At 33.4% G+C, this 27,358-nt stretch overlaps 1 protein-coding gene across 1 annotated transcript in view; it reads left to right on the forward strand.

Annotated features, from left to right (window-relative positions):
• Window positions 1-3,128, forward strand: part of LOC110032340 (myosin-1-like) — a 31,353-nt gene extending 28,225 nt beyond the window's left edge. The window contains exon 23 of the mRNA XM_020735934.1: window positions 2,449-3,128. Within this exon, the coding sequence (XP_020591593.1) occupies window positions 2,449-3,105 (657 nt within the window). The 3' untranslated portion in view covers window positions 3,106-3,128. The remainder of the gene's footprint in view (window positions 1-2,448) is intronic.
• Window positions 3,129-27,358: the final 24,230 nt, after the last annotated feature.

Consider the following 27,358-nt stretch of genomic DNA (forward strand, 5'->3'; position numbering starts at 1 on the left):
CGAACGACCAATCGCGGTCTCTATGGAGTTAATTAACCACGACATAACCATGAAATTCTCTACTTCTCATGCCTCATACGTCGACTCGGTTTTAGGAGGTTCATAGAATCATTTCCGTGAGATAGCCGAATTTTTCGCATTCCTTGACGAAAAGTACATAATTTGGGGTAAAATTAGATCCATTTAGTTTATGGGTAGTGATTAGGAAGTTCATGTGATTTTCCAGTCCTCCGGTCTGCAGAGGAATTGAGATTGTTGTTGACCTGAGGAAACAAATAGGAAATACATAACTTACGATAACTTGGAAACAACATAGATTCAGAAAAAGACCAATTAGGAAATTTATAAATATGAAAACGGAAAATAAAGTAAACAAATAAAAACTACCAATAATTGCAACAGTAATTAGCCTAATAATTAGGTTAATAATTCTAATATTTCCTTTCTAAACTTTTCAAACTAACTTTATTTATTTTATTAGTATATCTATATTCTATTGCATTTACCCAATTTGCTTCAGTGCATTTTTAACTGCTTTATCTATAGCTACTATTTCTTTAATTTAATGATTCTCAATTATCCTTAATTTTCTTGTAGATCTCTTGATATAATCTTTATTTTTTATACTTGCACCTCACATTAGCATGGTTAATACAATTTCAATTTTGTAGCATAGTTAATCCAGTTATATCTGCATGACATTTTTTCATTATAACCTAATCTTGAAACTGTTACGACTTAGTTTGAGGTTTGGAATTATCAAGGTAGGAACATACAATGGAACTAAAAAATTAATCTAATCGTAATTTCTACTACTAAAAATTAATCATCTAAATAAGTCAAAAGAGTCACAATACTGGTGCTAAGCATTTCAAAGCTAAGGGAAGATCTCTACCTTTATTTTGAGATAGACTATTCTAACATTAGTTTATCTAAGAAGAACGTAGGAAATAATCATCCATTCATTACATAAGCAAAATGTTGGTCGCCTTGGCAAGTATCTTAAGCTCAGAAAGTCTTTGTTTTCACAATTTCTTTCCTTCAACTAGTCTTGCAAGAGCCAAAAATCTTGAGTAAACTCATGAAGTGGGTGATAGGAGCTAAAAAAATTCAAAATTCAATATGTCCTTAGCATGGCTATTATGGCACGTGTCCTCATTGTCTTTGTTGTATTGTTCACTAACCATGAAGCAGCATCAAAGTTGCAGAAGAAGATACTGTTGACAGTGTCCATCAGTGGAGCATAAGGTATCTATGTCATGTTCAAAATCCCGCACGGCCTACTCCTTCCATCCTTACTTAGGGTTTAAATGACCAACTAGGCCGAATACAAGCCAGACCTGCTGGATTTTACTTGCAATCGGTATAGAGGGGATATTTTTTCAATTTTTTTTTTTTTGTAATATCCAACTTGTCATAAACCAAGTACTCCAAAACCATGAAGTTAGAGATTCGATTATCACAGAGTATCTCACAAAGTCAATGTTGAGATCCTCAATATACCAAACTAGATCATCGATACACTTGAATTTTAGGCACCTTCATGTTATTTTTAATCGCCCACTGAAGTCAGGATAAGCATAAAGTTCACGAGTTAGCCTAAAATCATTAGCAAACATAATAATAAATTAGGCTAACCAAACTTTATCCAACCGGGTTCAATCTCACTTTTCAAACCCTATTTCTATTCTATGATCATAGCAAGGCCAAGTAGAATTAGGCTAATTTCCACCAGACAAATCTTGGGCGTTCCAACAAAACTTAATTACCACAATTAAACACTAATAAAACTTTAATATAATGCATTATAAAACTTCTCAATGCCTTATTATTCTAATCAATATTTAATCACATTAATTGGACTCATTAATCAATCTCCTTACTCGTGTTTCTAAACATGTTAAAACACCTTATAGGTACTGGCAGCCTTTAACAAATCAACAAACATACTCACTCAGTTTATTTGCAGAAGAAATAAAACATCTTTTAACATTTTTTTTTTTTTCATTTTGAAGATTTGCGATCATACCACACAATTTTTATGTACTTTGCATATCTGACACCCAAATGTTAATTTTTACATACATGCCACCGTACCTATTCATGAGAGTATATTTTACTTTTTAAAAGTAAAAATGATGGTAAATTTTTTTTTTTTGTTTTTGTTTTTGTGATATGAAAGATTTGGGAGATATACATGTCAAAAAGTAAAGTTTAGATGCTAGATATGTCCATACATAGGAATTGAGTGGTATGTTTGTAAATGCCCCCTCCCCTTTTTTTCGACTTTAAAAAAACTTTCAAGTTCTCATGTAGGCTTTTGATGTTTTGATCTTTTAGTCTCTGTCTGTGTTCTATGCATACTCTTCTTTAAGTTGGTCATCCATATGCTGTTGTTTGATCCTGTAATGTAGTTTCTGAATACTGAGATGCCTATAACTTGAACAGGAATCCGATCCCGGCCAAGTACAAATCAAAGCATCCGTTCTTGCCGAGCTGCAAAGGAGGATTCTGAAGGCCGAAGTCAATCTCAGGGAGAAGGAAGAGGAGAACGAAGTACTTCACCAGCGACTTCACCAATACGAGAATCGCTGGACGGAATATGAACAGAAAATGAAATCCATGGAAGAGTTGTGGCAGAAACAGATGAGATCCTTACAATCCAGTCTCTCCATCGCAAAGAAAAGCCTCGCCATTGATGACATGGAGCGAAGGTCCGATGCTTCTGTCGAGCAGAGTTGGGACAGCAGTGGCAACCAAAATGGGGCCGATAGTGGTCCTCGACCCGCACTTCGCTTGACAGGCAGAGATGTGATGGCGGGCCTCAAAACCATCAGCCATTTGACAGAAGAATTCGAACAGCGAGCGCAGGTTTTCGCTGATGATGCAAAGTTTCTGGTTGAAGTGAAGTCTGGACAGGCGCAGGCGAGTTTGGATCCAGAGAAGGAGCTGAAGAAGTTGAAATTGTCGTTCGAGTCTTGGAGGAAAGATTACAGCCTTCGGCTACGAGAAACCAAAGTTATAATTAATAAGCTGGGGAGCGATGAACCGGGCACGCCGAAGAAGAAATGGTGGGGGAGGTTGCATAGCTCCAAGCTCATGTAAATATATGGAATGGAAGTGGAGGGGAGCTGATTGCAGTGAAATGAGGTGAGGGAATGGAACAGATTTTATGTGTTTTAGTTGCTCAACTATGTTCATATTTGTGATTGATTAGCTATATGTTTATTTGTGTTTTGTGTGATTGAGAGAGGGGGGGAGGGTGGGGGAGATAGAGAGAGAATGTGCTTGAAATCATATACAAGTATATATATTTTGATAGCTAGTAAATGATTTTATATCTGATTTATTATGGGATATGCCGTTTTTATATAATTTGGGTTGGAGGTTGGTTTCCTGCAGATTTGATTCATTGAATTTTTATATCCAATTATATTATATTTCCATATAATCAAAGAGGTGGTATATATTAAAAATATTTTAATATAATTACTTTATAATAATATTTTTATTAGTTCAATAGATAATATTTTAATTTATTATATTTTATTTTTAAAATCAAAATATTGGGATATTATATATTTTTTAATTTTAATTTGCATATTTTGTTTTAGCCATCTTATTAAAAATATATGGCTAAAATTAAATAATATGATGCTTGTTGGTTCTTTATAGATTGGATTGGTTTGTTGGTTCAATTCCAATTATATGTATAAATGGTTTTGAGTTTGATCAACCCGTCCATGGAATCGGATGGTTAAAATGTAGCCGAAATAAATGCCTTAAAAAATTGGCATTGTATTGATTTTCTTATAACATAGTATAATATATGAAAATATTTAATAATTTAATAATTTAATAATTTTTAATACACCTTAGATTTTTTTAATTTTCTATTTTACGTGCTTTAATTATAATAAAAATGATATCAAAATTTTTAAGCAATTTCTAATGAAAAAATTGGTGAATGTATCATGACCCCTTGAAAGAGTTGAGCTACAAAATAAATTAGTTTTGGTTTCTTCATCTCAACAAAAGGAAAAATTATTGTGTCTGGAGACCAGACGCAGCTCTGCATTCATATTCTTTAGGGAGAAAAAAATTTTTTTCACGCCAAAATGTATCGCATCCATTGTCCCAATAAAAGGTTTAGTAAGAGGTGAAAAAAAATATCCTGGAAAATTTTATGGGGTGTTTGATTATCTATCAAATTTAGAAATAGGATTTAGTAAATTCCATAAATTTAAATTTATCAAATTTAAATGTTGTAAATTCAAAATAATTTTTAGTTCAATTTAAGATTAAATTCATTAAATCTATTTATGATGTGGCATAAATTTACTCTTGTAACTTGCTTTTTAAGTTAAATATATTAAATTCATTAAATAATTGAATTTAATAAATTTGAATATACATTAAGAAAAATAAATGAGGAAAAAAATTAAAGCTACGAAATCATGCACTTAATTTGTCCTATTTTTTCGTTTGATATTGCAAGCAACCCATTAGTGAAGTAATTATGTCTGTTTTGTTAGGAAGTGATTGTTTAGCTGGGCAGATACGCTCCTATCAAAGCAAATGATATGTCTAGTTTTGTAACGTCTGTCATCTAAAAGGCCAACATTTAGTCAACAACAAAGTTTCAAATGCAGCTTTGAAAGGTATATGATACTCATTTAATCATATTTTTTTAAAAATATTACTAAGCTTAAAAATGAGCAAAGTAGCTTCTATTTTGAGTTGGAAAGGGATTCTTTTTTTTTCCTCTTTTCTTAAAAATGCTCATAACTAAAAAAAAATTATCTTTGATGCAACTTTTTTGTGAGCATAAAAGCTTTTATCTTCTTAAAATAAGAATGATGTTGAAGATAGGGAGAGCACTTCAAATGCTCTTAAAACTCTTTTGTATGTTGGTTATCTCTTATCTCTAGATGATTACAACATTTGAGGATGGCATTTAGGTGACTAATTTTCATATTGGTTGGGACAAGACTCTAGGCTCAAACGAGTCATACATGAAATATCACAAGCTTTTCTTTCCTTGAGGTTGTTTACTAGTTGTTTTTCATTGATAACCTTCTCTATAGAGTTTAGCAGTATGTTATTACATTGATTATAAACCCATAAGTCTTTATAATACATTTTATAGGATTATTGCAAAGCTCATTGTTGATGGACCCAAACTATTGTTTTCTTAGCTAATACATCAAGCTTAGTCATCCATTATTTATGTTAATGACATATTTGATGTATTTTTTTTCTGGTATTTTTATATGAATGTAATTCTAACATCATAACAATATACTTTTACTCCAAAATTCATTTCACCATACTTTTGAGAAAATATTATCAATGATTATATGAGAAATAACGAAATTTAGTCAATTCTTATATAAGAGGTAAAGGGATCTTGGGTTTCCATATCCTTATATTAGATTATGGCATACACATTAGTTGTTTATTTTGTTATTATCATCAATTCTAAAATGAAAATATATTTTTTTTCTTTATATGGGCTTAAACAAGGTTGTCTTCTATTCTCATTCTTTTTCACATTTATTATGAATTATTTCTCCAAGCTTTGTAATGATTTTATGATTGGAAATACTTTTTTTGGTATCAAAAATAAAAATTTACTCAATTTCTCATTTAATGTGCTAATGATCAACTAATTTTTAGAAAAGTTGATAGTATTACTACAAATAGCCTCTCTAAAATTGTAAATAGTGATATTAAAGAAGTTATTTATAAAATTCTGGGGGAAAAAGTGGATAAACTCTCTTGGAATCATCTTGGTATAAATATTATATTTAACAAGTTGAATATGGCTAATTGTTTTAAAATTTTTGGTAGATAACACAAATGGCCAAGTAGGACAAAAATTACTCCCTTTTTTGTAGATTTCAGGTTGCATATTATATTATTTGAAATTATTTAAAATAAAAGTTTTGTTCATTTTACCCTACTAATATTTTTTTAGGAGAAAAAATATATAGACTTATAAGCAATTTCTTACATTTTAATAAAACTACCAATAAAATCCATATCATCTGTTGGTTTACCATTACCCTTTCTTTGGATCATAGTGGCCCATGATTGTCTTCTTTTGATTCTTTTTAATTTCTTAGCAAAGCTCAAATGATTTTAAAAATTCATTTTACTACTCATTTTATCTTTCCAATTGGTTATTCAATAATTATGGTAATATAAAAAGTTCTCCTCATTGAAAAACTTTCCCCCTTTGAAAATCTATACTAGATGTGGCTTAAAAAATTAAGAATTGGTTGGCCTTCAAGATTTATAATGGTTATAAGCTTTTCTTCTTCTATGAACCTTAGTACTAGGTTAAGGTCCTTAATGAAGGCTTTGGTGATACTATTTTAAAAAGCATTTAACTGCAAAAACTTGTTGAGGTGAACAATATCATAACTAATGGTATTGAGTGTTTGCCCTTCCATTTTAAATAATTTTATTTAGCAAGTTTCTAAATTCATATATATTAAAGGTCTGAAAAATCAAGAATATTTTGTCTCATAAAGGGATATATATTAGGTTTAGATATATTTTGTGCAACAACTATAATAAATCTCATTCTAAATTTTTCTCACTTATTGTGTACTTCATGAATTGACAAAAACTATTCTAGATGATAACTTATATCACATTGGTTACAATCTTAGAAAGTTAATAAATGTGTTGATTACCACAATTATTGTATAACAAATATTTTTTTCATCTTGTTGCTCATATTACAGTTTAATATATCTGTGTTGAAAGAAATTACATGATATTTTGTGAATGAGGCATGCTAGTTGATATACTGATTGAGAAATCTACTTTGATATCAATAAAAAACTAAGTGGAAATTTAAAGCAGAACTTCATGCTAAGTTTTTTTAGCTACATTTCATCTGATGTTAATAAACTTTTGTTTTCATAATTGCTATTTTTCTTGCATTTGTTTTGTTTGTTTATCTTGTACCAGCTATAGGTTCTTTCTAGGTTTCACGTGTTCTCGGGACTATTATTGGTTTTACTACTACTATTACCTACTTCAAATAATTTAATTCTCCAGTTATGGCATTTTATTTATTTTTTTGGGGATTGATGCAACCATTTATTATTGTTGGGCAATTTTTGTATGATTTTAAATTAGTTTCATTTACTATTTAGTTTTCTTCTTGGAGATGCCACAATCTATGATCAATTCTACTTTGGTTCAGGTCTTAATTACTTATTTTTTGGCACTGGGTGGATATTTTGTTAGACATATGTTTTCTTTATTGTATATCTTTTAAGTTTTCATACCTTTGCTGACCTTAATGGATATATTTGAACATATAATGCAAAATTTAGTTAGCTTTCAATTCTTATAATTCTATAGTTTGTCTTTGCTATAATGTGAGCTAGATGTTTTGTATATGGATTGATTATGCAACATTTTTATATACTATATGTTCAAGATAGTTTGAATCTTTTATTTGATTTTCTCAGGTATAAATATATAATATGATTATTAATGAATGGAAATCTCTGAGTTATTTTGTTCACTTTGTTGCTGTTTTTTTAATCTTTATTACATTCTACGTTTTGTTTGTTCTTATGAATTTTTATCTCTTATATTACGGGTTCTCTATTGCCTTTTTTTTTTTCCCTTTTAGTCTCTTAAGTGTGCAAACTTTATGATTATTTTGATTAATGAAATTATAGTGACATGGCCCACAATTGGAAAAAAAATTAAAGAAATAATTATATGCATCAAATAAAGTTTATTATGGCATGTGGTGATTTATTCAACCAATCATCACTAGACCGCTCTAATGAAATTTAGTTTTAATGCGTTATATAGTTATGATTTTTTTATCCTAAGTGCTAAAGGGGTGTTTTTTGTTGGAACTTGAATGAAATATTAGAGTGTCCCAAAAAAATTATTTGATTATATATTATTTTTTATTATATAAAAAAATGAATTTCAATTGAACATTTGAACTAAAAATTTTTAAATTAAATTGATAATCTTCGGAACTTCTATTTTAATCAACCTATAATAATATTTTGATGAGATTAATTCAATTATGCTAAAAAAGTTTCAGCCACAGTCAAATAAGCCCAACAACAAAACCTTTATCCCACTAAGTGGGGTAGGCTACATGAATCCTTTTTCTCCATTGCGTCATATTTAGTGTCATATTCTCATATAATTCTAATAAATTAAAATCATTTTTTATACAATAGGCCCAAGTTTTCTTAGGTCCACCTCTGTCTTTCTTAACTTGAGTCGAATCTAAAACATCTACTCCTCTAACAGGAGTCAAATAAGCCCAAATCAAATAATTAAATCATAGTTGTTAATTCTATGACATTAATGAAAGGTGAAATAATAAAATCAAACATCTTAAAACGAGAAGTCCAACAAGCCCAAAATTTTTAAATTTTGAGAACGTAATAAAGCTTCATTGCTAAAAGAGCCAACATATTCTGAGAATTTTAGTTAAATTTATCATCACACCAAGCATTTGTAAATAGACATTCATTATTTACCTAGAAAATAAAGACCTAATTTTGGAGATTGCTTAGAGAATTCACAAACTCTAAAGCTCTACAAGATATTTAATAATGATTACTATAGTCAAAAATCATTATCGAATAACCATCATTGCTTGACCATCATCATTTTTCAACCACTTTCATCATATAATCATCATCTGATTACAATTGTTGTTAAACCATCATCCTATCATTATTATTCAATTATCATCTTCACCCACCACCATTATTAGTCTTCATTATAATCACAAGAGATCAAGCTTGCATTTTTAAGTTTGTAATAATGTCTTCCCTAATTGAGAAGAGAGAATTTTAATCCTATCAACATAGAAGATCATTTCAACTGATTTGGAACCCATATTTTTTTCTTATTTTTGTCTAATTTTGTATGTTTAACTCTAGCATCTCTTGTGAAATTCATTTTTTATTTTGTATTTGTGTTGGCCTTCCTATAAACCTAATATGCTTAATATTTGTGTCACCATTATGACTACTTTTAACACATAACAATTGGCACATGCACTCACAAACAAACAATCATCTTCTTATATAGATAGAAGATCACATTCTCTCATCTTTCACAAAGTGCAAGTAAAAAAAAAAAAATTTCTTTTTAGTCCCTTTATGTGTCAATCATTTACAAATCTAGATGAAGTTAAATGATATTGAGGACAAATACTCCTAACATTCAAAAAGGAATTATTGTCATTCAAAAATGAATCACTTAAACTATTAACATCGCATAAACATTATTATTATACTAAGTCTTTAATGTAAAATACACATTTTTCATGCACATATTTTTAGCCCAAAAGTATTGTAAATAGAAATATCAAAATTTAGATGCTAGAAGGATAAGTGCATACATTTTATGTGGTATGTATGTAAATTTCCCTTTTTTAATATATATTAAAGAAGGACTTGTTGATATGAATAAATCAAAAGCGTGACATTAAAGGCATACAATATTTTCTTATTTATTTTTCAAATAAAATAAAAAAATAACATGATCAAATTTAAAGTGTTCTTATTAAGTCTTCATAATGTGCCTATTGATCTAAAAAAATTGACCAAAAGTATCATTATAATTGGAGCATTTACATGCAAAGCGCATAATTCTTATGTATCTACATGCATAGGCATGTGTTTGTGCTTGTGGGTGTGTGCATATGTGCTGGCATACAAGCACATGCGGTCGTGACTGGTGTCGATATGTGCATTCGCGAGGGCGTAGCGGGCGCTCGGGGTGTGATTGTGCGAGCACATTGGCATCTATGCATGTGTTTGTGCTTGCGATAATGGTTGTGAAACCACTCACACACAATTGATAAATTTGTTCCCGCTCAGATTTGTACATGAATATGCTAGCGTGCGCAGGAGCGAGCTAGTTTGAGCGCACGATTTACCAGCATAGCAAATTCAAATATCAACATTTCTTTATTTTTTTAAAAAAATTATCTATAAATACCCCCTCTTGAGGAAGAGATTAGACACGCCTTCTCTAAAGGGTGTAGTTGCATTGCCCATAGGCGATAGTTGCCTAATTTCTATAGGATATTGTTCTCTACCCATACGAAGGCCATTATCTAAGAATGCCCCTCTCAATCTTTTCTCTGAATCATTCATTCTACATTTCAATCTCTTGAAAGTCTATATTTATCAGGGACATATAATTTTAATAGACTACCAATCACTCCATTCTAGAAACTTTCAAAAAGGCATCAAGGACCAATGATGCAACATTAACTATTATTGATGGTATTTTAATTGTTTTTTTTCTAATTTTCCAAATGACATGGTGATCATGTCTCCTAAACCATCCGATCGAGCTTTTGCTCCGCTATTGGGATACATCACAGTTTATTAGATGAGCTTGCATGTGACCTTCAATTTTCACTAGCTCTTGAGCTAGAGGGTATTTTATCATCATGTGGAGTCGGCTTTTCACAACTTTATATCAAGCTATGACAATCATTATGAGATTGATTTTATTCTTCAAGGAATGTCATACAACATTGTCACAAGAGATTGGCAAAAATAAACGAGTTAATTTTTGATGTTCAATATAGTATCACTTACATGAGAAAATGGTTAGACATTTGATTGAAAGATGCTATGAAAATTAGTCCAATAATTTTTTATCATGAAAAATGATTAGGGATTTTGTTAGAAATATGGAAAATTGAAGGAGCTACCCATTGATCTTCATGTAATAGAAGATAACATATTGAAGATTTTCAAATTTTAGAGTGTTAAAGAGCTTCATTGTGAGATAAATTACTCTGATAAATATGTGATTCACGAATTCTTGTTCAAAGATGGATTCTCATTCATATAGGAAAATTCAACTTTAAGTTGTTGAAAGGGTTAAATAAGCCTAAGGAGAAGTTTGGGCAGGAGACAAAAATATCCTCAAAGGACCTTCCATGTGGATAAAATTTCTTATTTAATATGAAAAATGAGAGTCATACAAATTTATCTTTAATTGATCCTTTAAGGATTCATATTTTTGAGCAAGTGTTGAATCACAAGTGCATGAGACTTTCATGAGCTGAAGAATGTGCATGGGATCTTCAAACCATTTTTTCATGCTGATATATATTTATCTTGTTTAGATGAAAAAAAAGTAGATATAGATCTTGATTTGACCCTTCCCTTAACTTCATGGAGTACAAAGTTCATGAATATCAAATAAGTTTAAGCCAAATATAGGCAAATACATAATGTAAAGCTAAAGGAGATATTCACCTTGGAAAGTTAGCTAGCAGTGTACAGGAATGACGTATCCACTATGATAACTTTGATTCTTTTATAATGTCAATAGCTTGATAAAGCTCATGATGAACTGTGGATGTCCAATCTGAACTTATCCATTGCATGAAGAGTTTTTAAGGACTCTCAGGCAAATATGTTGGCTCTTAAAGAAGAAAATAAGAAGTTGTAGAGCGAGTTGTCAAAAAGACAACCAATGATATTATAGATATATCAAGGGTTGTTGAAGATTTCAGAAGTCCATAACTTTTAAGAGCATCCTTCATGATCATATTTAAATGGTTTGTGATTATATTTGTGACATTGAAGTGAAGGAGTTAAAATGTCAATGTGTACAAAAATGATTCATTCAAGGCTTCTTGAAAGACGCGCCGTATTAATTGGGCCAACATTAAAGGTGCATCTCCAAACTGGTCATCTAAGAAGCTTCCTTCCTTGTTGTAAAATGAAGTTGTTTAAGGTCAGTAGAAGACAATATCCTCCAATGATGAGAATGAGCACATCAAGATCAATTAGTGCATAATTTCCAACGAAAATATTTTTCTTCTCTGTTTCCTTTTTTTCTCTTTACAGTACATTATTATTCTTGTACTATTATACGCCTCATTATATATGATTTTTAATGATGTATTAATCTTAAATAGTTGAACATTTATCCATTGAACATTTTTCTTCGAATTGAAGTTTGATCTTTGACATGATGCTAGTAAGGTGAATAAATTGAATTTATATAACTAGCTCCTTAGAGAAAAAAAATTCATTATAAGTCTTATTATAAATCAAATATATTATAATTGAGATATTTTCTTCTAGTAGAAGCTGTGATAATGAACTTTTTCTAGGCCTATAGTATTCTAATTTCTTTTAGTGTACATGTACCTTTTATGGTTTATAATCATAAATTTTTTTTTAATATGCTTGTACCTGCTGAGGCTTATGACCTTTTAAGATTTTTTGAGTGGAGACTCTATCAACCATTTAGGGTCTACTTAGAGCTGTTTTTTGCCTACTTTGTATTTCAGTTTGCCATCACAGTTTTGTTTAGGGAACTATTTTCTTATTGCTATTTAGAATTTCTATGGTAGAAAACTGTTTCTTCCGACCTAAGTTGTTAAAGTGTGGTGGCCGTCAGGAAGTTGCGGTCTGAATTTTTAAAAATAAATAAATTTGTAATAGCTACCACAACTTTTTAAAAAGTCTTTTCTTCTACATTTGCTTCTTCAAATAGCTATGACTAAATAAACCCTTACACTCATACAATCTTTCAAGTGAGAGTTGTGTCCACCGCTAGCTTCCCATCTTGAACTAAAAAGATGACGATTAAGTGGGTGTTTGGTTGCATGTTGGATTTAATTAAGTATGGTTTACTAAATCCAGCAAATCTGGAGTTACTAAATCTAGCTAAGTTAAATCCAAATTTTGTGTTTGGTATTATTTACTTAAGAATGTTGGAAGAAGTTACTATTATTTACTTAATATATCTACATTTGTAATAAAATGAAATAGCATGTAAAGGGAAGGAAGTAGTTTTACAATATAATGCAAACTTCATTCCATTAAAAATCAATGTTATATATGATGTTCCAACTGATATACGATAAGGATATGATTATTATTCATAAAGCAGGAAGAAATAACATCTATTTTATTCTTAAAATTTGGCATATGTAACAAAGAGAAATTTCTAAGTTCGAATGAAGGGGCATTAAATATCACAAAACACTATAACAACAAAGGAAAATGACATAACTAAGTCATCACTAAACTCATGGTTTATTCTCACAAATAAAGAACCAGATGATTAATTAAGATTTTCATACAATTTTCAGTAGGATAACTACTTTTATTTATTTGAATATCCATTATTAATATTGTATCGTGGTCGCATTATTATCTTTCCAGCTAAGCTCTAATCGCGATTGTATTGTGAGGGTTCCGTCAAGAAGGTGATGGTTCTAGGCTAAACTGGGAGAGGGGGAGGGAGGGACATAGATGGGGATACAGGTAGAGACTAGAAAAAGGAAACATATCAAGAGAGTGAGAATGATGTAGGCAAGCCTTCAACTTGGGATGAGAAGGGAGGCAATGTGGAGCGAGCAACAAGGCAAGCATATCCTTCGATCTTCTCTTCTCCTCTGTGACAACGAGCTACGGACAAAAGAAGCCAGCTGTGAAGGAAAGATGAAGCACGTGATCCTTAAATCTACCTATGGATCAAATTTAGTAAATTCAAAAATTATCTTACGCCAAAGAAGTTTTCAGATTTTAGCATACAAACAAGTTTAACAAAGCAAAAAAATGTGTTTGGTGGATTTATGTTAAATTCATACGTGAATTCACCTTAAATTAGGCTACGAAGCATCCCTAAGTAAAACACAAAAGAGGAGGAGGAGAGACTTATTGGAGAGGAGGACCACGAGATCACTGCAGGGGATCATCAAAGGAGGAGATGGAAGAGGCAGAGAGGATGTGTGCTCGGTCGAATCCTTCGAACAAGTTGAATGAAGGGGGTGCATGGGGCGATTTATAGGCGGTTGGGAGGGACATAGGCGGTGGCGAAAGTGATTGTCGCCCATCGATCGACTCCGACGACGTTAATCGAGGGAGGGATCGGCAATTGTGAATTTTCCTTGCAGTTGGAGCTCGCATAGATCATTGGTGGAAAAATGGTGTGTTGATTCATTGTTGGATCCAAGGAAAAAAGCCACGGATCGCCGGTGTGGCTTAAGACGTGGCCACGTTTGCCTCGGGCATGACTACTCCTAGGAACATTCGAGCGTGACCATGCCTGGAAACTCCCTGGCGTGGCTACGCCAAAACCAACGTCGTCACGTCAGTCCCAGGGCAGCGTGGTGCGGACGAGCATGCTCATGTGCATGCGAAGCGATCAGCGAGGCGATCCTGACCAGAAAGAGAATCTTGACCAACCCTAGCAGAGGAAAACTCAAGGATTTCAAAGATAGAGTGGATCTTGGTTACATTTTCTCTAAGGTAATGTAGTAGAGGTCAAATTGTGTTCCACCCTATGAAGATTAATGCCCTTGGTGAAAGCTCAAACGAGCCTCGAGCTGGCCATTCTTCGCTCAATTTGAATAGATTTTTTATTTGAGTTTGATTTGAGTTGATTTTGAGTTTGTTTTGAGTTCGTACGAAGGATTACCTGAAAGTGAGGTCAACAAGATGATTTCCTTGGAGTTATCCCAATGGGATAAAATCGTGAGATCATTTCATCAAATTAGATAATATATTGATAGGTGAGAGTTCAAGTTATCACAAATAATATCAAAGAAATACACAGTATTGGAAGTTGGGTATTAAGGATCATATCAGTACATAATTTTAACAATTTGATGATAACTTGACCTTATAAATTAAATTTTAACAATATATATATAAAATCTCTGTATATATATATATATATATATATAAAGTTAAATGTAAAATTGCTTCTTTAAAATTACTTTAAAAAAACAGCTCTGTTTTTGCTGAAAAAACAGAGAAAATGTACGGCCAAAAGTGAAAGCGTTAAAAAGTAGGGACGGTGAGGGAAAAGGTCTACAGTTGAAGAACATGGGCCGAAGCGGGCTTTTCAAAGCCCAGCACGATCTCTGACAGCGGGCTCCACAGACCATGCTTCTCTCTCCTCTCTCCATCAATTTACATCATCTTCTCTCTCTGCGTTTTAATATTAAAATAATAAAAAGGAATTTGTGTTGGTACCGACTATTTAATGCTCCCCCGCTTTATCCATTTTGCTTCGGATTAGAATTATTTCTAGACCATCTGTCTTTTTATTTTTTATTTTTTTTTCAATTAAAATATATATAGCTGTCTCCGCGAACAGCTCGTGTTTTACTCGTTAAATAGTTCGTGTTCAGCTCGTTTATTAAGTTTATGAGCCGAACACGAACAAAGATTTGTTTGATCGTGTTCGGCTCATTTTGACTCGAAATACTACTCATCAATTATATACATATATTGGTGAGTGGTATTTAAAAAAAAAAATTAACTGACTACAAGGCTACAAAGATTTATAATCAATTAAAAGTATTAATTAAGCAAATAGAATAAAATTAATTAAATTAGATTCAAATAATGTTTTAATATAAACTAAACAAAAATTTTTAAATCTTGCGTCAATTCTTAACATCTGATCTTATGGATATGTGATTAGGGTTGTCAAAACTACTCTTTGTTCGTGAACAGTGAACACGAATAGACTTTGTGAGCTCGAAATATAAAAGAGCCGAACACGAGTTAAACCTGGGCTTACTAGTGTTCGGCTCATTTACACCTCTATATACAACAACAAAAATAATATATCAAATAGTTAAGTTTATGAAGTGAGAAAAAATTGTGAATTATTATTAATCAAGTAAAATTCAATTTTTTTAATAATAAAAATAGTGAATATTGAAAACAGGGAAAATAAATGTAATAAAATATTTTAAAATATAATAGATGTTAGAATTTGATTTTATTGGGACTCTCAAACCTATTTATGTCTAAATTATTTATTTAAGGGGGTGTTTGGAAGCAAATTTTTAATAGATTTTAGTCATGAATTTAAACTAAAGCCAGCCCCCAAATACCAAATATTTATCAGGTTATATATAGTTAGATCCAAATCTGTCTCACAAGAAATAGAGCTTTCGAGATAAAAAAGTAGCGAGGGGGTAAGAATTGTGTAAGCTTTAATTCATTAAATGGACCTCCTATTCCCTACAGAACATAGGTACGACGGGGGTACTTTAGTTAATGCTTGAACTTCGCTCAGATGATTGTGAGATACTGTTGTCTGGTTTTTCAGCCAGCTGATTATAGAGCTTGGAGGTTCTGCATAGTTGAGTGGGGCTAGGTCTGCCAGTTATTCGTTGGGAGCCCGTGGGGCGTTTGGAGACCATCGCTCCTTCCTTATCTGTTTAACTTGGATGACGGCGGTTCCGTTCTTTTGAATCTGATCAGCTAGGTCTTCTGGAGTTGATCCTTCCTAGGACACCCATAGTCGTATAGTTGGAGAGATATCTCTGGGTAGTTGATAGTAGGGTCTGAGGGGTCATTTGCTCACTTACCATCCGTGGAATGTCTTTGTGATTCGTGTTGGCTCTTTTTAATGTACATATATGGGTCGATGACATACTAAACACCAAAAAATGTAAATCAAACACCCTCTTCATCTACTTTTCAAATTTTAACTCAAATATTAAAGGTCTTGATTAAACTCCAACCCATATTTTTCAAATTTATAAAATTCACAATGATTTGATCATGACACATGTGTGTCGGTTTTATAGTTCAAAAAAATCAAGAGAGTGCTTGATTTCTAAATAGCAATAATTTGAATGCCTTATATGTAATTATCCCTATATATATCCCGTGAAACAGGGAAGTACAGCAATTATTGTACAACTTGCCTGACGATCTGGCAATGTCTTTGTCTTGCTATTAGTTGACTTCTTAGCAGTTCGTTTCATATTTTTACCACCCACAAGTCTTCATTCCGAAAATATCAATATTTTAACTTATAAAATACATAAGAATTGAAATTTATGTGTTAAATATGTAAATATATATGAATTGAGTGGCGTGTATGTAAATCCTTAAAAAAAAAAAAGGAAAAAAAAAAGGCATTTACATATCGGACTTTTTTAAAAATTTATTTTTAAAAATAAGAATATTTTTATAACTTATATTTTGATTATATTCATCAATAATCTTATTTTACAATATTTATCTTTTCTGTCAATATAATTAAATTATTAAAATATTATTTATTCATATATGTTAAGGAAATAAATCAATGGCTCTTAGTGTAATGACATTTACGTTCTTTCCTATTCTAAATCTTAGAATACTTGTATGAATACCCCCTTGTAAATGTAAAAGAAATGAAGAAATACAAATATCTTCTTCTTTATCATGGTATCAAAGCCTTAGTTTTTTTTTTTCTCTCTTCTTTTCTCTGCCATGTTCCCGAGAGCCTCTGTCATCTGTGCCGCACGCGGTTCTATCTCCCCCTGTGTGATTTCCTATGCATCGCTCTGTGCGATCCCTTCTGCATCGGTGCATCGCTCGAAGCCCTCTCGCCTCACCGCTCCTCTCTGCAACTCGATCGCAGCTCTCGATCGAAGCGTAGCACGAGCTCTGCGAAGCAAAATTTGGGAACCCCTCTGATCCCGCGCTCCTCTGCTCCTCTGCGATCTCGATTCCGCGCTACTCCTCTACGAGTCACTTGACCAAAGATCGATCAAATCGCTCCTCTACGAACTCAATCCCGCGCTCCTCCTCTGCGAACAAAAAGTTCACCTGCTCCCTGCTCGACTCCCTCGATTCCCCTCTGCCATAGCCGCACGTGACCCTCATATGTAGGTGAAAACTTTATTCTGTCACCTCCACTTCCTAATGAAGAAATTAAATATTGCAAATCCTATTGCAACAGTTTTGACTGACTCAAACTATAATTTGTGGGTCCAAGGAATGAAAAGCTTCTTGATCGGTCACAAACTTTGGCGTATTTTTACTGGAGATATCAATAAGCCAACTAAACAGCAAAATGAAAACGATGACAAATTTGCTGACCGCCTTGAAGATTGGGATAGCAAAAACCATCAAATTATTACTTGGCCTCGTAACACGCCTATTCCGTCTATTCACATTCAATTTGTTGATTATGACACTGCAAAAGAATTTTGGGATTTTTTGGCCAATAGATATCGAACTACTGGACTTGCTCATTACTTTCAGTTATGGACTACGCTTCATAATCTGAAACAAGAACCTGACCAAACTGTAAATGACTTTCTAGCTCATGTTCAACCGATTTGGAATCAGTTATCTCAGGCGAAAGTAAGTGAAGATCATCTTCATCTTATTCAAGTTCTCATGACTCTCCGACCTGAATATGAAGCAGTTTGAGCCTCTCTCCTTCACCGACATCCTCTTCCAACATTAGATATGGTTGTACAAGAAATCATTTTCGAAGAAACTCGCCTCAATTTGGACAAGAACTCGAATTTTGAAATTGCACTCGCAACTACTCGTCTCTCATATCATAAATCTAACAACAACACATGTAAGAATTGCAAACAAACTGGACATGTTTTTGCTAACTGTCCGACTATCGAATACAGATATAGTCATAATCATGGTCATATTCTTGAGAATTGCCCAACTCGCCCTCCAAAACCAAAAGGTGGGGTCTCTAAACCCAAGAACGTCTCGAAGCCTAGTGTTACTTCCGTCTCTGCTGCAACCACTGACAGTTCTACTGCTATCATTATGAGTGATATTGAAGCTCTATTCAAACAGGATATCTCTTCCAATTCATCTACAACCATGTCTGTCACTCCGGGTAACCCTCATTGGCTTTTTGACTCTGCCTATTGTAACCATATGACTATTAATATTAAACTATTGTCTACCAGATCACCGATTTCTTTCTTGCCACTGATTCACACTGCCAATGGTAGCAAAATGAATATCACTCACACGGGTCATGTATCTACCCCCAATCTTAGTCTTCCTGAAACCTATTTTATCCCTAACTTAGCCCTCAATCTTATCTCTATTGGTCAGTTATGTGAACAAGGACTAAATGTTAACTTTTCCCCTTCATGTTGTCAGGTGCATGATCCACAAACGGGACAGATTCTTGGGACGGGTCGCAGGGTTGGTCGATTATTTGAGCTTGTTTCTCTGCATATTCCCCAGAAATTTCTGTCTGCTGCTACAACTACCAACTCCTCTATTTATCAATGGCATCTTCGTCTTGGTCATGCCTCAGCCAATAAAATTCAACCTTTAATTTTACATGGTGTGTTAGGATCTACAAAGTTTGAATCATTTAATTGTATACATTGTCAACTTGAAAAACAACCAGCATTGTTGTTTAATCTTAGAAATTCAATTTCAGAAAGACCCTTTGGCTTAATTCATTCAGACATCTGGGGTCCTGCCCCCATTCCTTCAATAAATGGCTATCGTTATTTTGTGTTATTTATTGATGATTATTTTCATTTTACATGGATTTATTTTTTTTAAAATTCAATCTAAATTGCCAAAAATTTACACTTCATTTGCTAATATGATTAAAACTCAATTCTCCTCCACTATTAAAATTCTTCGGACAGACAACACTATGGAATATCGAGATTCCTCCTCATTCCAATTTCTCAATCAATAAGGTACTTTGGTTCAGCGTTCTTGTCCTCATACTTCCCAACAAAATGGACGAGCTGAACGGAAACACCGTCATATTCTTGATTCAGTTCGTGCCCTTCTTCTTTCTGTCTCTTGTCCAGGAAAATTTTGGGGTGAAGCAGCTCTTACTGCAATCTAAAGCATTAATCGAGTCCCTACACTAGTTCTCCAAAATTTATCCCCTTTTGAAAAATTATTTGGGAAGCCTCCTGACTATTCTCTACTTAAACCATTTGGTTGTGCCTGCTTTGTTCTTTTACAACCTCATGAACGTACAAAATTAGAACCACGTGCACGTTTATGTTGTTTTCTTGGGTATGGAATTGAGTACAAAGTGTATCGTTGTTGGGATCCCATTACAAATAAACTTCGCATATCACGTCATGTTACCTTATGGGAAAATACCATGTTCTCATCCCTTTTTAAATTTCACCAACCTATCAATATTGACTCTATGTTGCAAACTGACTCATCAATTGAGTTATTTCCAAATCTAGACACAGAGAATTCTGATACGCTCAAAATTAGGCCTTCCACACATGCTCCTATGTCTGCTCCAGCTACTGATCCTACACCTCCACCTCCACCTACCCTTGACACCACTCTTCGTCGTTCTACCCGGGTAAGAGAAACTCCTCATTCCCTTACTGATTTCCATTGTTATTCTGCTATTGCAACCTTTCATGAGCCTCGCTCTTATCGTGTGGCAAGTACTGACCCTCTTTGGAAGCAAGCTATGACGGAAGAGCTTCAGGCTTTAGAGAAAACTCATACTTGGGACTTAGTCTATCTTCCTCCTCATAAGTCTCCTATTGGCTGTAAATGGATTTATAAAATCAATACTCGTTTCGATGGGTCCATTGAGCGCTACAAAGCTCCCTTAGTAGCCAAAAATTATAATCAAGAATATGGGATAGATTATGAAGAAACTTTTGCTCCTGTTGTCCGATTAACATCAGTTCGTACTCTATTAGCTATTGTTGCAGTTCATAGATGGAAGCTTCACCAGATGGATGTCAAAAATGCTTTCCTCCATGGTGATGTGGCAGAAGAGGTGTATATGCATCCTCCCTCTGGTTATCATTCTCCTCATAAAGTCTACAAGCTTCGCCGAGCCTTTTATGGATTAAAACAAGCTCGTCAAGCCTGGTTTACCAAATTTAGTTCTACTCTTGCTCAACTTGGCTTTATCTCTAGCCCACATGATTCAACACTGTTTGTTCATCTAATTGACCATAGTATTGTATTTCTACTACTTTATGTTGATGATATGATAATAACAGGTAATGACATATCGGGTATCTCTGAATTACAACATTTTCTCAGTCAACGTTTTGAAATGAAGGACCTTGGCAATCTCAGTTATTTTTTGGGGATTGAAGTTTCTCATAATTATGAAGGTTATTATCTTTCTCAAGCTAAGTATGCATCTGATCTACTTTCTCGATCGAGCATTACAAATAGCAAAACTATATCAACCCCATTGGAACTCAATTGCAAACTTACACCTCTCGATGGCAATCCACTTGATGATCCTACTCTATATCAATAGCTTGTGGGAAGTCTTATTACCTCACTGTTACTCAACTTGATATCTCATATGTTGTTCACATAGTCAGTCAGCTCATGTCCACCCCTCGCTCGTCACATTTTTCTGCAGTTCTTCAGATACTTTGATATATTAAAGGCACTCTCTTTCATGGTCTACATTTTTTTTTCAGCTCACTCCTGGTGATATCCAGGTACTCTGATGCCGATTGGGTTGGTGATCCCACAGATCGTCGTTCCACTACTAGTTATTGCTTCTTCTTAGGAGATTCTCTTATCTCTTGGCGTAGAAAAAAGCAAACAGTCGTTGCGCGTTCCAGCACATAATTTGAGTATCGTGCTCTGATTGATGCCACATTTGAGTTACTTTGGCTACGCTGGTTATTATCTGATATGAGTGTCCAACAATCTTCTGCTACTATGCTTCATTGTGATAATAGAAGTGCTATACAGATCTCTCATAATGATGTTTTTTGTTTTTCATGAGCGTACTAAACACATGAGCGTACTAAACATATTGAAATCGACTGTCACTTTATTCGTCATCATGTTATTCAGAGCACCATGCTTTTAATTTATGTCTCCTCTACTAACCAAGCAGCTGATATCCTCAACAAAACTCATCCTCCCACGCGATTTCATGATCTACTGAGCAAACTCAAGATGACATCCATCATACCATCATGAGCTTGAGAGGTGGTGTTAAGGAAATAAATCAATGACACTTATTGCCCTTCTTAAGGAAATAAGTCAGTGACACTTATTGCCCTTGTTAAGGAAATAAATCAATGACACTTATTGTCCTAAATATGGTGTAATGACATTTAAGTTCTTTTCTATTCTAAATCTTAGAATACTTGTATAAATACCCCCCTTGTACAATGTAAAGGAAATGAAGAAATACAAATATCTTCTTCTTTGTCAAAATATATGAATGGTTACAAATTAATTAATATTTATTATTATATATTTATATATAATATTATTTTTTTGGGATTTTTTCATTGGAATTCCCAAATTAATTTCAATACCCATTGGAATTCCCAAATTAATTACAATACCTATTAAAATTCCCAAATTAATTAAAACTCTATTTTAATTTTAATACCCATTGGAATTCCTTGGTGTTTTTCAAGGGAAATAAATTTCAGAATATGATTCATATAGTGTCTAAGTTCAACACAAGAATTCAGTAACGTTCCATAAACATTCATAATGCGAGAAAAACTCGTGTATGCTCTGCTCACGTCTGTTGAACTCTGTGATGGACAGAGCACTATAAATTAAATGTGATGTTTGCTGTTTTGATCCCTAAGCTTGCTCCTCTTAATTTTATTTTTTTTCCACCATCGGGTTGTGAGTGATAAAAGCTTGGAAGATCTATAACAGAAAATTTGTCGTGTGAGTTGTGAGTGTCGACTCTGTTTGTATAAGTTATGACTGGAGGTATGTATGATCTTATCTCGCTTCCGCTTATCGATTCAAACATGTTTGTAGATCGAATATGGTATTAAGATACAACATTTGGTATCAAAGCCTTGATTAACCTCTGCCTTGCTTACTCTGTTTCACTTTGTTTATGCGTAAATCTTGGTTGAGACATTAAGGTTAATGTCCGTTCTTATTGCCCGTTTTTGTGAAAATATTTTGATTTTGGGGCATTAGATTTTTGACGTTGTTAATCTAAAATAAATTTGGAAATCATGTTTAAATCAAGTTTTTAAGCTTTTTGTGATTTGAACCATTGATTTTGGCTGAGAAACCGTCGGGTTTCCCAGTCGGAGCCGCGAGTCTGAACCAGGTCGAGATGACCCGGCTGAAGGATGAAGACAAGTCAAACGACTTGTCGTCTAGGCGCTGGTGAAAACGACGTGTCGTTTTCATTCGGCAAAAAATAGCCTCGTCATGCAAAACGACATGTCGTTTTGAGTCAATATATACATTATGTTAAATAATATTTATGCATTGTTATTCATTTTGTTTGTATTATTTATGATTGTATGCAAATGTTTAACTCTTAATAAAGAATTAATTAATGTTAGTTGGAATTAATTAATGTTAGTTGTTAGGAAATAATCACAATATCTTTAATTAATTAATATTATATATTAAATTCAAGAATCACCAATTAAAATTAAATATCTTTAATTAATTAATATTATATATTAAATTCAAGAATCACATTAAAACATTAGTTGAGAGATATAATAAAAGATATAATAAAATCTACCCACAGGAATTTTGTTATATTTGTATTATTAAATAGGACGAAATATCAACTTATATTTCTTAATCTACCCACATGAATTAAGAAAAAGAACATAATTTGATAGTTTTATCATAAATTTGTTAGATGAATCTAATTTTGTTAGATGAATCTAATTGAGGATGAATCTAATTGAGTAAGTTTTTTTCCCACAAGCAAGTTCTATGTCACTAGACTCATCGATTTGAGCATGATTTACATTGGTAAAACATGAAATTTTTTTTTTGAATCTCAAAAAAAAATTTAATGAGCTTTTTTTTTTGAAAAATTTCGCAGTTATTCAACCTGCAAATATTTCTGATTTTAAGTGTGACATTTCCGAATTAAATGGTGATAAGGTATGGAAAGAGAGAGTTCTTCCCCATTTATGATGGATGGATATTGATTATGTTATAAGAAAAGACGAACCACCTGCCATTACTGAAACTAGCATTGTGGATGTTGTTGATCTTTATGAAAAATGGAAGCGATTCAATCGCCTCTCTGTGATGTTCATAAAGACCAAGATATCTGCTGGTATCTGTGATTCTGTCAAGCAGCATAATAAGGTCAATGACCTTCTAAAAGTCATCGATAATCAATTTACAACACCTGACAAGGCTCTGGCCAACACCTTAATTATGCAGTTTTCATCCATGAAGCTCACCAGAATTAAAGGCGTGTGTGATCATATCATGCACATGAGGGACATAGTGGCTTAGCTTGAAGCTTTCAAAGTTAAAATGTCGGAATCTTTTCTGGTTCATTTCATTCTGAACACTCTACCCCAACAATATGGACCCTTCAAAATCTCTTATAACACACATAAAGACAAATGGTCAATTAATGAGCTGTTGACCATGCATGTCCAAGAAGAAGGTAGATTGGCAATGGAAGAGGATGAAAAGGTGAATTTCACTACTTAAGGAAAGATGAAGTGGGATCAAGCTAAAAATAAGGGAAAGGGCAAGATTCCTCCTCAGCCAGACATAAAGAAAGAGTCAAAGTGTTTCTTTTGTAAGAAGAAGGGGCACATGAAGAAAGACTACATCAAGTTTAAGAACTGGCTCGACAAGAAAGGTACTCAACTTTCATTCGTCTGTTATGAGTCTAATATGGTTAGTGTTAATCATAACACATGGTGTATTGATTATGGTTCTACAATCCATGTTTCTAATACCTTGCAGGTTATACCAAACCTAAGGAAGCCAGTCTGAAGTGAACAATGCATCTATTCAGGAAACAAGATGATTTCACATGTAGAAGCCATTGGCACGTGTAGTTTGGTTTTAAGCAGCAATTTCATTTTACGTTTGGAAAAGACTTCTTATGTTCCAAGTTTCTCTAGGAACTTGATTTCTATTTCAAGACTTATACCTTTGAGTTTTTCCTTTAACTTCTTGGATTCTGGTTTTAGTTTATTTTATGAATCTAAGGTTATTAGTTATGGTATTTTTTTGATGATACTTTACTCTATTGAATTGCAAAATGATGCTGCTTAAAATTCTATGCATGTTGCTGTTGGGTTAAAATGATGTGTTGTGAATGGCGAATTCTCTATGTTGTGGCACCGGAGACTAGGACATGTCTCCATTAAAAGAATTAAAAGATTGGTAAATGAAGGGATACTTAGTACTTTGGATTTTGCTGGCTTTGAGACTTGTATAGATTGCATAAAGGGTAAGCAATCTAATAAGTCTAAAAAGGGTGCCAAGAGGAGCACAAACCTATTGGAGATTATACATACAAATATTTGTTGTCCAGACATGGATATAGTTAGTCCAAGATACTTTGTCACATTCATAGATGATTATTCACGATATATGTATCTCTACTTACTTCATTCTAAGGATGAAGCTTGGGATGCCTTTAAAATCTTTAAGGCTAAAGTGAAGAATCAATGTGGAAAGCAAATTAAAATTGTGAGGTCAGATAGAGGTGGGGAGTACTATGGAAGATACACAGAGAGTGGATAAGCACCTTGTCCATTTGCGAAGTTTCTTCAAGAACATGGGATTGTTGCCCAGCACACTATGTCTGGCTCTCCGGATCAGAATGGTGTGGCAAAAAGAAGAAACCAAATTTTAATGGACATGGTGAGAAGTATGCAGAGTAACTCGAAACTACCTGAATTCTTGTGGACTGAAGCTCTAAAGACGGATGTGTATATATTAAACAGAGTTCCAACCAAGGCTGTTCCAAAAACGCCTTTTGAGTTATTTAAAGGTTGGAAACCAAGTTTGCGACATATACATGTTTGGGGATGCCCGTCTGAAGTAAGAATTTACGGCCCACAAGGTAACCCACAAGAAAATAAGTTAGACCCAAGGACCATTAGTGGGTATTTTATTGGATATGTTGAAAGGTCTAAAGGGTATAGATTCTATTGTCCGTCTCATAACTATAGCATTAAGATTGTGTAATCAAGAAATGCAAAATTTCTTGAGTATAACTTGATCAGTGGGAGTGATCAATTTTGGAATATTGTTTCGGAAAAGGATCACTGTGAAGGTCAACCCTCTGAGTCAAGTGACAGATTGATTGTTTTTCACACCCCTCAAGGACAAATAGGTGTTAGACAACCAATTACTGAAGTTCCACAAGCTATTAATAATGATCAAGTAGATCAAGTTGTACATAAGGAACAACAAGGTATTGTTGTACAACCAATTGAACAACATGATCTTGATGAAAATGTTGAAACAAAGTTAAGAAGTTCAACTAGAGAAAGAAAATCAGTTATGCCTAGTGATTATGTTGTGAATCTTCAAGAATTGAGCTACAACATTGGAGCCGAAAATGATCCTGAAACGTTTTCACAAGCCATGAGTTCTAAGGAATCGGACTTGTGGCATAATGCCGTGAGAGATGAGATGGATTCTATGGCATCTAATCGAGTCTGGGATCTCGTTGAGTTGCCTAATGTTGTAAAAAGTCATTGGATGTAAATGAGTTTTCAAAACAAAGAAAGACTCGCAAGGTAACATTGAGAGACATAAGGCAAGACTCGCTGCCAAAGGGTTCACTCAGAGGTAGGGAGTTGACTATGCGGAAACATTTTCTCGTGTATCTAAAAAAGATTCTCTCTGAGTAATTATGACATTGGTAGAAAATTTTGATTTTGAGTTACATCAAATGGATGTGAAAACGACATTCCTTAATGGTGATCTAGAGGAAGAGGTTTACATGAAACAACCAGAAGGATTCTCCTATAGTGATGGTGAGCACTTGGTCTGCAAGCTAAATAAATCCATATACAGTTTGAAACAAGCCTCCCGTCAGTGGTATTTGAAATTTCATGAAGTTATTTCATCATTTGGTTTTGAAGAGAACGTCATGGATCAAAATTTATGGGAGTAAAATTTGTTTTCTTGTACTATATGTGGATGATACTTTACTTGCAACCAATGATAGGGGTTTACTTTATGGTTTACTTTATGAGGTGAAACAATTCCTCTCCAAGAACTTTGAAATGAAGGATATGGATGAGGCATCTTATGTCATTGGCATTAAGATCCATAGGGACAGATCTCGATGTATTTTGAGTTTGTCTCAAGAAACCTATATCAATAAAGTTCTAGAGAGATTTCACATGAAAAATTGTTCACCAAGTATAGCATCTATTGTGAAGGGTGATAGATTCGATTTGAGTCAGTGTCTGAAAAATAATTTTGAATGTGAACACATGAAGAACATTCCATATGCTTCAGCTGTTGGAAGCCTTATGTATGCTCGGGTTTGTACCAGACCTGACATATCATTTATTGTTAGAGTGTTGGGAAGATATCAGAGTAATCCTAGTATAGACCACTGGAAAGCTGCAAAGAAAGTAATGAGATATCTTTAAGGTACAAAGGACTACATGCTCATATACAAACGAACTGATAATTTGGAGGTGATTGGCTACTCCCATTCACGCTACGTGCATTGACTCAAGAAAATCAACTTCTGATTATATTTTTATGCTAGCTGGTGGAGTTGTATCTTGGAGAAGTGCTAAGCAGACCTTGACTGTTACTTCCACTATGGAAGCTGAGTTTGTATCCTG

Source organism: Phalaenopsis equestris, unplaced genomic scaffold (assembly GCF_001263595.1).
Source record: "Phalaenopsis equestris unplaced genomic scaffold, ASM126359v1 Scaffold000926, whole genome shotgun sequence".
Taxonomy (NCBI): Eukaryota; Viridiplantae; Streptophyta; class Magnoliopsida; order Asparagales; family Orchidaceae; genus Phalaenopsis; species Phalaenopsis equestris.